At 39.4% G+C, this 11,779-nt stretch overlaps 3 protein-coding genes across 4 annotated transcripts; 1 reads left to right on the top strand and 2 right to left on the bottom strand.

Moving 5' to 3' along the window:
* Nucleotides 1–214: 214 nt before the first annotated feature.
* Nucleotides 215–3,303, top strand: rbm48 (RNA binding motif protein 48). 2 transcript variants are annotated; one of them, XM_036566429.1, is made up of 5 exons: nt 215–350; nt 1,642–1,832; nt 1,921–2,066; nt 2,160–2,746; nt 2,857–3,303. In XM_036566429.1, the coding sequence occupies exons 1-5, from the start codon at nt 228–230 to the stop codon at nt 2,914–2,916; spliced, it is 1,107 nt and encodes a 368-aa protein (XP_036422322.1). In that variant the 5' UTR covers nt 215–227; the 3' UTR covers nt 2,917–3,303. The 2 variants fall into 2 exon arrangements, with proteins under 2 accessions (XP_036422322.1, XP_036422323.1); XM_036566430.1 differs by having other exon boundaries at nt 241–350; nt 1,685–1,832.
* Nucleotides 2,993–5,617, bottom strand: efcab1 (EF-hand calcium binding domain 1). The gene is made up of 6 exons (XM_036566431.1): nt 5,517–5,617; nt 4,012–4,167; nt 3,808–3,912; nt 3,570–3,721; nt 3,377–3,481; nt 2,993–3,109 (listed from the first exon to the last, which is right to left on the bottom strand). The coding sequence occupies exons 1-6, from the start codon at nt 5,590–5,592 to the stop codon at nt 3,059–3,061; spliced, it is 645 nt and encodes a 214-aa protein (XP_036422324.1). The 5' UTR covers nt 5,593–5,617; the 3' UTR covers nt 2,993–3,058.
* A 178-nt stretch (nt 5,618–5,795) lies between these two features.
* LOC118805558 (progranulin-like) lies at nt 5,796–10,766 on the bottom strand. The gene is made up of 6 exons (XM_036566432.1): nt 10,665–10,766; nt 10,180–10,314; nt 9,008–9,286; nt 8,794–8,931; nt 6,629–6,865; nt 5,796–6,523 (listed from the first exon to the last, which is right to left on the bottom strand). The coding sequence occupies exons 2-6, from the start codon at nt 10,312–10,314 to the stop codon at nt 6,395–6,397; spliced, it is 918 nt and encodes a 305-aa protein (XP_036422325.1). The 5' UTR covers nt 10,665–10,766; the 3' UTR covers nt 5,796–6,394.
* Nucleotides 10,767–11,779: the final 1,013 nt, after the last annotated feature.

Below are 11,779 nucleotides of genomic sequence, written 5' to 3' on the forward strand. Positions count from 1 at the left end.
CCTGCATTCTAATGGTGCCCTTGGATAATACAATGTTTTTTGTTCTGTAATTTTCTTAACTATTAAAACATTGCATACAGAAAGAAACATTACACAAAAATGTAATAAATATGAGATTTCAGATTCTTTTGCTTTTACTGTAAATGCCCAGCCACTGCTGCGATCGATTAGTAAGGTCTTAGCCTGTCTTGTTTTCACTTTTGCGTCGGTGGTGACGGAGGGTAAACATGGCGGCTCAGAGGGGGAGCTCTGTGTGGGATACGCCGCAAGTGTACAAACATCATGAGCAGCGAAACGTTTGTCTCACACGGCCAAAGTATAGAGAGGGGAGGAGACCAAAAGCAGTTAAGGTCAGTATAGTATTTTTGTCGGAGCTTTAGAATGAAATAAATTCGCTGAATGGGCAAAATCACCGTTAGCTAGCCAGCGAAGCTGAATGATGTCCTCTTACTCGCCAACTTCTTGTTGGAATCTTCCCGTTCCACCTTAAATGGCGCAGCAGTTACTTTCTGAACCTAACAGCCAGAATGTAACTGCTGCACCATTTAAGGTGGAACGGGGAAATTCAGATAGGAAGCCAACTTCAGCCTCGTAGCTAGCCAAGCATCCCATCACAGACTTATTCTAAACATTCAGCGTTAGCCATCCTCCTTTCTCCTACCTAATACTGTTTTATACTGTCTGCATGTTGTATAACAGTATTGTTATATGTCCAAAAGTTTGTGGACTCCTGCTCATCGTACTTTTCTTCTCAAATTAAAAGTATTATTTGCTGCAGTCAGGGCTTGTAGTCTTCTAGGAAGGCATGGTCCTGCAGTGCCCACTGCCCTGCGTATTTTTGTGTTTGTCTGCTCTGACCCACCCACTTCAACTCAGGATGGGTCTGCTACTTGCGTGACAAGTCGGATTAGGGAAAATACTAAAATGTACAGGGCAGGGTGTCCTCTAGGACCAAGGATGAGAACCACTGCACTAGATGTTAGAACGTTGCTGTGAGAATTGGATTGCATTCATTCACAAGAGCATTAGTGAGGTCATGTGCTGATGTTGGAAAATGAAGACAAATATCACTCCATCTCATCCCATAGTTGTTCAGTAGAGTTCTTAAGAATACGGTTTCACTTCATCACAAGGTTGTCGAGCTTTATACCCCTCAAGCTTGGCATTAGGATTGGTGATATAAGGCTCATGTGCGGTGCAGCTGCTCCAGAGCATCCCATTCTATTGGCAAAGGTTTTTTATATTGAGATTATACAAACTGTGTGAGCAGTTGAACGTCTGTGTGGATACTGTGTGTAATTTAAGGGGCATTCTGTCTTAAAATTAGCATATAATATGTTATTTGTCATGTTATGTAATATTCTATAGTGCTGCATTGCATCGCTTACATCCATCACTATTTTCACACTAAACTATCCAGGATGCATTGTGCAAAATACATCATAGAGCCTTTGGAACTCGCCCTCCTCCCACACCCACAGCCATAATGAAATCTACTGATATAGAGGCTAATAGATACAGAGGTGATCTTCTTCCTACCATTAGCTATCTGGCTTTCTTCTGCTTTAGCAGGAAAAAAGCCCCATAATGGTTGTAGTTTTCTTGTAGTTACAGCATATGTTTTGCTTTGTAAATGTTTAGGTGTACACAATTAATCTGGAGTCTCGGTTTCTGCTGGTGCAAGGAGTGCCTGCTATTGGGGTGATGAATGAGCTGGTGCAGCTCTTTGCTCTCTATGGAGTGGTTGAAGAGTACAGAGTACTGGATGAATATCCTGCGGAACAATTCACTGAAGTTTACCTCATCAAGTTCCAAAAACTCACAAGTGCAAGGTGAGAATAAGTCCCTGTTATGTGATAAATATTTTATGAAACAGCTAAGATGGATTTATTAACGATGTAGTGTTCTGTATTGTTTCAGGGCGGCCAAAAGGAATACAGACGAGAAAAGCTTCTTTGGGGGGCTGCTACATGTGTGTTATGCTCCTGAATATGAGACTGTGGAAGACACGAGAAAGAAGTTGCAGGACAGAAGAAGATATGTTAACAGAGCAGGTCAAAGAACAGGTATTTAGTACTTGCACATTGTTTTATTTGAAAGTTTTTTTCCCTGTGTGACCAAACAATTGCAATTATCTTGCACGATACATTTTGTTACAGATAAAGACTGTGAGCAGGAACAACCCATAGCGAACCCTATGACTGCCTGTTCAGAGTCACCAGCTCCATCATCTGCTGCATGTGAAGACAGGACACATCTTAAGAGAACTCAAGGGGACAGTTCTAGTTCCAGTACTCATTCTGGCTTTGCACTGTTGCCCTTACCACCCTGTGAAGAGGCTCCCCTGCAATATTTGCCTTCTAAAGACTCATTTCAGTCTTTCAGTGTACATGGAAGAACTGTAGCTACAGAGGATAAAATGGGATCTTTACATAATTTCATCCCTAGTGCCTCAGACCATTGCAAGCAGACCTCACCTTCACCACAGTTGATGTCTTCTGGCTATGAAGAAAGAGAAAGGACTAAAAGAAACAAAGGTCTTCCAACTAGTACACCAAGGTTTATTCCAAGGACTGCACATTTGGAAAACAGGAAAAGGAAAATGGAGGACAACACAGACTTGTTAGGAGTGGCAGACAAAAATGCCCACTTGTTTGGACCCAAACTACCAGAACCACCAAAGATGGACATGGAAGATGATTCATTAAACAAAACTGCAAACATAATCAGGCACACAATGGCAAAGGTTAGCAGTATAATTATTTTATTGTTTACATTATTGACAGAAAAGTCTGGTTTATGATGGTTAAGGAAAGGTGAAGTGTCTGAAATAATTTGCTCTTTTTCTTTTTGTAGGTTGCATCAACTCCATCTGAGAGAAAGACAACCACAGCAAAGCCACGGCGAAGAATTTAATCACATTTGTTTTGCAGTTGCAACAGCAATACATTACTCAGGTCTTCAGTGTACAGTACATTATTATTATTATTATTATTATTATACTGGAGCGTTGGTTTGTTACAAAATAACAGTTTTCTCCTTTTGTTATTTGAGTGATTCAGCGCTCCTGAGGCTCCTGGAATGCATGTTGCTCAAATGCCAGAATACTCTGCAATACAAACATTTACATTGAACAAATTTATTTATTACTACATTTTTACACAGCAAAATCAGTGTCACATTAAAAGAAGTACGTAGAAAAATATTGAAAGACCCCCCCAAGGAGTATATAAATATTATTACATTCACTATGTGGGATATGTCTTTTATCTTGTTACAAGAACATTAAATGATTGCAACTCATTTCATTTATCTCCTGCTGCTGTATGTATAGAAATCACCCACACCCATAATGCTTTAAAATGTGTAATTTTACCTTTGCATCAGGAAGACAGGCTCCGAAAGCCTCTAGTAACAGGTTTTCATCCCTCACAGCCTTCTCAAAGTCAGCATATGAAAGTCTGCTGTCGTGGTCATAATCCTAAACACCAAGACCAGAATCGATTTCAGTGGAATTGTTACCCTTCTCTTCTTACTATGCAGGACCACTTCTCTTTTTTTCCCCTCACCATTTTCTTCAGAGTTATTTCCACAAGGTCCTTAATCCCCTCATCAGGGTCTTCCTCGGTCGGCTGTCTGATCAGGCTGTTCTTCAGCATGTGAAACATTTCCTCCCTTGAAATGTACCCATCTCCATTCAGGTCGTACACGTCAAAACAGTCTGGCAAAAATGTCAGAAGGTGAAGCACAGCATGAATGCAGTGTCCAGATCATTACTCTTATCACACACACTACTGAGCTTCTTACATTTGATTTTTTCATCCAAAGTTCCTCGAAGGAAGATGGCCAGTCCTTCTACCCACTCCTTAACACTGATGTAGCTGTCATTGTCCTTGTCGAAGGCACGGAAGACTGTGGGGTCAGAGAAATGTTAGCCTTGTAGATATGGTGTTGGTTTCTACAAGTGTTAGCCTCTACATGCAGAGCACAAGGCACCCCCAGTGACCCTACCTCTGTCCATAATCATGTCATCTGTCAGTCCAAATGTGTTGTGCAGGATATTTCGGAATTTGCCTCGGTCCAGGCCAAGCCCCACTCGCCTGTCAGTCTGCTCTCCCAGCAGACCGTTGAAGAGTCGAATGAGGCACTCTGCCTCTGTTTTATTAACTGGAGAATGAAAAGGGTTCTGGTTAAGTTTGTAGACTTTTATATTAAAGCAGATGTCTGTTAATCTAAAATCCATACTCATTACTTTAGTGAAGTAATAATTAATGTAAATGAAAAAGTACCTTTCCCAAAAAATTACTTGAATGGAGCAACAAAAGTAGCAGGACAAAAAAATACTTAGTATTGACTTCCCTTTAAAACGTCTTAGTGTATCCAGCATCTATCAGTATAGGGACTAAAGTTTGTTCTTCAGTACTCTTCTTTTTTTAATATCCTAAAATTAAAATGTTATCTCAAAATGAAAACATCAAAAGTGAGGGGCGTCCAGTAGATAAACCAACTGAACATAATGAATGAAATAATGAAGAATTACAGACTAAATTACTAAAATGTAACAGAGTAAGAAGTATTTTTTCCTCACAAATATTCTTACAAGTAAAAATATTATTAGTATTAGTGCAACGTTTTTTTTTAATCTTATAACTTTTGTTGTCTTCCTTTGGTTGATTAGTAAACAGTTGAATTAGAGGTCCTGGTTCTGTCTATCTGGAGAACTACAATGTTTGTGGTTCAGGTGATAGACTTAGATAAAAGTAACAAATTTCTAGAGTTTCTGGTTGGTAATGGGAAGGTGTTATAAAACCTCCATACAATAGGTCATGGAATGTGGAGCTGGAGTCAAACCTAGCTGGTATGCATGTTAAAACTGAATTCCCAGATTTGTCTGAATTTCTGCATAATTCAGTCTTAAAGATGTCCACAAAGTCATTCAGAGTGGTTTAGTGTGAAATGCACCGTTCTACAGACACATACTTACTCAGAATTGTTCACAGTGGTGGTGATAGGAACCAGACGTCCAAAGCGTTTAGTGCCCCTAAAAAATGTGTTTTGAAGATATTAATGGCGGAGTGCTACCTGCAGGGTGTTGTGCGGCAAAATAGTCGCCAATGAAAACTTATCAAGATGTACCACTGTTATACCACCATCAGCATTACATATAAAAGCTCAGAAGACACGTGTAGGTTCACTGGTAGTTTTGCATAGTAAATAAAATGGCTATATTTGTGCTGTATACATCGCGACTCCTGGTTCCTGTCATAACCACTGTAGAGAAATCAGTGTTGGTTAGTTTCTCTACAGTAAAGCATTTCACACCAAAGCACTCTGAAGGACTTTGTTTATATTTCAACGATTTAAATATTACAACAAATGTTGAAAATCGGTGGAACTCCCCTTTAACGCCTGGCTAGCCAATCTGCTAATAGATGACTCCATCTATCTATAGTGTTCCTGTGGTCTATTAGTGTCTGCTAGGTAGAAAATTTGGCGGCAGTAGTCCAGATACTTACAGTGTTTTACTTGTTTAGACAGCGTTTCAGCGAGGTTTTGAATGATTTTCCTGCTCATTGCCGACATCTCTGTCATTTTGAAAGCGCACTCACAGCACCGCCGCCGGGCTGTTGATACGGCGTTGCCATAGAAACCCCGAGTCACATGTAGGGGCGGAGCAGTAAACCAAAAAAAGTGCACGAAAGTTCTCGTAAGAAGAGCTTCCTTCATAAAGTTGTGTGAAAATGTTTGCTGAATTCAAATAAAGAAATAAATAAAAGCGTATTAAACAACACACACAGTTTTATAGCGCCAGATCGAACAAATGGTTTGAACAATCGTGGCTCATTTTGTCTTTATTCATTAGGATGATATAACAGGAGTATTAGAGCACATTTTGGTAGCAGGTTCTGTAGAAAATCAGATCATTTCAAATGTTTTTTCACACTTTTTTCTCACAACATTATACAGCCATATTAGATCAGCTGCGCCTTGCTGGTGTTGATCACTGCACATCCTTCATTCAACAATGGTCAGTAACTACAGAGCTGCTCTTGGCTGGGTATTTTGCAGTGGTGGTCAACTCTCAAGCAGTAACAGTGATGTATGTAGACACTACTGCCTGATACACTACTGCATTATGTTGTATGACTGAGTGTGTAATTCTTATATTAGTCTAAAAGCAGAATCTTGATTCGTGTAAAAAAAAGCTGATTATCTTTGGAAAGAAAAAATCCTGAGACATTAAAGATTATTGACCAAATAAGCAGACACATTGATTTGGAGAGGCAAAATGTACCTCAAAAGAGTAATAAATGATTTATCAGTGCATGCTCCCTGCTTTATTCCTTATATGGATAATAGTCTTCCTTTTAGAGATCTATATCAGTGCATGGGTTTAGAGGATCAGTGCCTTTTTCTTGGGACGAGCAGGGATGCTTGTGTAGCCTTTTGTGCACTGGGAGGATGATGGGCTGCACTTGTAGCCATAATCACAGCAGTGCTTTCCATCCTTACAGCACACACCCTTTAAAACAAACAAAAACAACAACATCACTCTACATCACTCTAAACAAAGGAGCTACACTGAAGCCTGTGTCATGGTAGTAGTAATACATATCAATCAGTTTACCAGACGATATGGACAACATCCAAACTGGCCAGTTGGTGTCCTGCAGCAGGTGTATGCAGCTGGGCAATAGAAGCGGGTATTGCAGCGTATGACCCCAGCCTTGACCTGGCTGTCTGAAGTCTGCATCAGAGGAACCGCTGGAATCAACTTTTCAAAGTCATTTACACAGGTTCTGCTCTCCTCATCACAGTGGAACCCTTGGGGACAGCAGCCCGTCTCACTCAGACAGCACTGATCCTGCACAGAACAACCGAGGTTATCAAACTTAAAGATTTAACAAGGAATAAAGTCTGATCTTACATTTAAGAAAAGCAGGAATCAATCCAAGTTAGATATGTGGTAATAAAGGCCATAGTTTTCAATATGGAAATCAGAATCCACATTAAATATACGTCTAAAATTACTGTATTATTAACTTCGTAATTTGTGTGAAATAAGTAAGAGAGAATATGAGTGTATAGGCTAATGACATTTAATCTGAAATTTGAAAATAGCAAATATCAAAAATGATATTTTTTGATTAACTTAATCAACTGGCAAATAAAAATACAAATGTAAATCTATCAAGTTAATAAGTGAAAATAAATACAGAGAATCAAATTCAAAGAGGTTTACAGTACAGTTATGTTATTTTCTTGAAAGAAATAAGCTTTCGAAAATGTCTTGTTTTGATGAAAAATGCTACCCTTTATGTTTCATTGTCATTTAGAAATGACATTTTTTCCAGATCAGAGGTCAAAAATCACACATTAAGACAAATTTGTAAAACTATTGTGTGAATGCTGTCTAGTTTATTGCACATGAGCTGATTTCATGATGATTTGATCCATTCCATAGGGGGTCATGCGCATGATTGGAGGGACAATTCAAGAGTGGAAATGCAATACAATACTGTACCAACTCTTATTGATGCCTCCATTGCTTATAAAGCAATTCAGTGTGTTTCCTGACTATTGAAAGGTTTTGTTTTAGGCTCTTTTGGCCAGTTTCCCACTCATGAATCACTAAAATTTAGCTTTGGAACAGCCATTCCTTTCATTAGTCTCACAGATTCAGTTACATCATAAAACCTGAAACGGTTTGCATTACATTGTTTCTATTCCTGTTCCTGTTCCTCCAGTGCCAAGCAAGGTGTTGTGCTCTGCATTTTGAAAGACTGGCATTTTGGAGTCAGTCAGAGTTCACGCAATCACTAATAATGGCCAGTGTGCTGATGGTCTAGTGATATGAAGTCAAGGTGGCTGGACTTGTCATAGCACTGCGAGACGGTTCAGTGATTTGAATGACTGAAAACCGTCACAGACCCCGTATGGTGATGGTGATAACTAGCCAATACAATGCTAAATTAAAAGTAAAACAAGGAAATAACAAGAACTCTCCTCCACCAGAAGGTCTTAAACATTTTCACTGAAAACACCCACATACACTCCGCTCTTATGTTCTTAGGAAGAGAACAGAGAAGAGTACAAAAGTGTATATGCCCCTGGTCAAATTACATTTTTGTTGGCTCGTGAAAGTGTGAAACTGTGATAAGTACACATCCTCTATAGAGGACACACTTCTGTACATTTTAACACACATTTACTGTTTATATGCTGAATTTAACATATTGACAAAAATAAAAACATATAATGTGGACTGTGCAGAAGTTATGGTACATGTTATATTTTAGGTTTTACTATTTGCAATATTTTAAACTCAGCATGTAAATATAAACTGTGCAAGAAAATCTACAGAAAAATACCACATTTAAGTTTGTTCCCTGTAGAAGATTTAAACATTGAACAAAAAAAATACAGAGAATGAATTTCAAAGTAAATAAGTAAATTTTGACATTTTCAGCTGCGCTCAGTGATAGATGGTGGTCTATCAAGTTCCTTCCTGTCTCTATGTATAACTGCCTTCATGACTATATGAAAAACTAAAACTGAACCTATATCAGGAGTTATGAATCATATCGTGCCCTACTTCCTTTTACACTCTCCCTATTTTTATAGCTTGTACTTTGTTAATGTTTAACTTGTTCAAGCTCATATCAGTCATTAACACAGTTACTCTCAAAGAGTCATATGACACATTACTACATCTGTGGTAAATGTTATAGCTCTGTTCTGTACTGCTTAACATACTACACCATTGGATGATATCCTTGCTCTTTCATGTACCTGCTTGGTGCTGTTGAACGTGGCAGGTATCCGAGGAGAAGCAGGCAGGCTCAGCTTTCCCCGCAGGCAGTGAGTGGACGTGTAGTCACAGTGGTAACCAAATGGACAGCAATGGATGCCATCAGGACAGCACTGGCCCTATAGTACCAGAAATGATGTTAAAGACAGAGTCAAAATCCTGCTAAAGCATTCACCCTTGGTATAGTATACCTACTATATTGAACACGCAGCAGGTCCACGTGCCATAGGGGGACCTGCAGCACGTTGTACCATCAGGGCAGACATGATAGCTGTCACAATGCACCACAGATGCAGAAAGGCTGGACATATCCACTGCAGGAGAGGGAGGCTTTTCTTCTGTTTCCTCAGCAGTTATCTGAGGGGACATTGGGAAGCTGTACCATGGAAACCTCTGTTTCTCACAATGTTGAGTCTGCAGGTTACAGTGGTAGTCTTCTGGACAGCAGTGGGCCTTGTCCAGACAACAGACAGCCTTTAAAATGACACATATGGCATTGTTAATTACAGTTTATTTTAAAGACATTTTCACAAGGTGGATTTAAATGCAATGTATTTCAAAATATGCCATTACATTACAACCCAGTGTTACAATTGCAGTGTATGAAATGATGCAAAGAAATTATATTATTTCTATTAATTTGTTTCACAACACTTTTAAAAAGAAAGATGCCAAAAGGGCTGTTTGTGATGCCATAGAAGAACGATCTTTGATCCTTCTAAGAGCCTTCTACTTCTCCTTGGCTACATCCTAAATTATTATTTAGTAATTACATGGAAAACAACAGAAACTGAGTTATTCTTAAAGGGAGAGCCACAGAGTTTCTGTATAATCCAATCATTGAGATGGAAATAATGCCATTCAGAGTTTGATGTGAAGTTGTTCATTGTAGAGAAACTTACTGACTCAGATTTCTTTACAGTGGTGTTGATAGGAACCAGGAGACACAAGGTCTACATTGTAAATATAGCTAATTTATTTAATATCCTAAAGAATAAGTCAACCTACATGTGCATCCTTGGTTTTTACATGTAATATGAATAATGGTAAAGTAGTGGTAAATCTGAATGTACCTGCATGTACCTCTCTGCCTTGAATATATTATAGTCCAAAATCTTATCTCAAAACTATCATAAAACAACGTTTCATGCATCAAGCAGCTTACTCTTAAGCCTTTGATCTAACCTGTTAAAATCTGTAAAAAGGTTATAGGAGTGTGGAATGGAAGCCTGGACTTGCTGGCAAATAAATCAGCATTTTTCAACCTACTCTCTGTAGCACACTATTCAGTACCACTGACAAAGTAAAAGAACGTAAAGCCCATCTAACTCAAGCATAATAGATCACAAAACAGTTATTTCCCTTACATTAGGATATGGGCAGCAGGCATATCCCTTCTCAGTTAGACAGCAGGTGTTTTTGTCCTGACATTGTGTTCCGTCAGGACAGATTACAGCGCTGGAGACCAGCCCTGCCATGAGCAGCACCAACACAGCAATCATCTAGATGTGGAGAAAAAACATAGGATAGATTTACATAATGTAAGAAGCAACTACAGTCAAAGTAGAAAATAAATAGCAGTCCACTTTAAATGATGTGCTGTGTTTCCTGTATTACTATCAACCTGCAGTACCACAAAAGACACAAGAACTGTCAAGCTATGAACTATACTCACACTATACAGAATGTAACCAGGCACTGCAGATATAGCAATAAAGAAATCCCTCCTGTTATTGTATGCTGGGGTTTACCAGTTACCAATCTATTCTAATCAGTTCTACCTATTTGCTACGAGGCCTGATTTCACAGATGATTTAAAATTAATAATACAAATGTAAGAAATCACACTTGCCTTGCTCTTGTTGTGAATCTGTCTGCCAGCAGTTGGGATATGTTTCACTTCAAGCTCCTCATGTGACTGCAATGACCCGTGAACACAACGTACAAGCAGATGTTAACCTCGCCCACAAACAAAAATGAGGAACTGAGGCTTTCTCGTCTGTAGGGTCAGTTTTATAGGCCCAGGCACTGAAATGAAATGAAATGAAGGTGATTGTTTGAAAAAGGGGAACTGATGGGTCTTGAGAAGTAAAGCGCTTCTCATGTCTTTTATCAAGTGTTCCTCAATTAAAAATAACAGCTCTTCTGTTAATGACAATGGCACCATATATGTATATACACACTATATTCGCGAAAAGTATTCGCTCGTCTGCCTTCACACGCATACGAACTTAAGTGTTATCCCATTCTTGATCCATAGGGTTTAATATGATGTCGGCCCACCTTTTGCAGCTGTAACAGTTTCAACTCTTCTGGGAAGGCTTTCTACAAGGTTTAGGAGTGTGTTTATGGGAATTTTTGACCATTCTTCCAGAAGCGCATTTGTGAGGTCAGACACTGATGTTGGACGAGAAGGCCTGGCTCGTAGTCTCCGCTCTAATTCATCCCAAAGGTGTTCTATCGGGTTGAGGTCAGGACTCTGTGCAGGCCAGTCAAGTTCTTCCACACCAAACTCACTCATCCATGTGTTTATGGACCTTGCAGTCATGTTGGAACAGGAAAGGGCCATGCCCAAACTGTTCTCACAAAGTTGGGAGCATGAATTTTTCCAAAATCTCTTGGTCTGCTGAAGCATTAAGCGTTTCATTCACTGGAACTAAGGGGCCGAGCCCAACTTCTGAAAAACAACCCCACACCATAATCCCCCCTCCACCAAACTTTACACTTGGCACAATGCAGTCAGACAAGTACCGTTCTCCTGGCAACCGCAAAATCCAGACTCGTCCATCGGATTGCCAAACAGAAAAGTGCGATTCGTCACTCCAGAGAACACGTCTCCACTGCTCTAGAGTCCAGTGGTGGCGTGTTTTACACCACTGCATTCAACGCTTTGCATAGGAACACCTGATTTCAGCTACTACTTTTGGCAGTATAGTGTATATATATAGCATTCATGAGCACTACTGA

This window comes from Colossoma macropomum, unplaced genomic scaffold (genome assembly GCF_904425465.1).
Source record: "Colossoma macropomum unplaced genomic scaffold, Colossoma_macropomum, whole genome shotgun sequence".
Classification (NCBI taxonomy): Eukaryota; Metazoa; Chordata; class Actinopteri; order Characiformes; family Serrasalmidae; genus Colossoma; species Colossoma macropomum.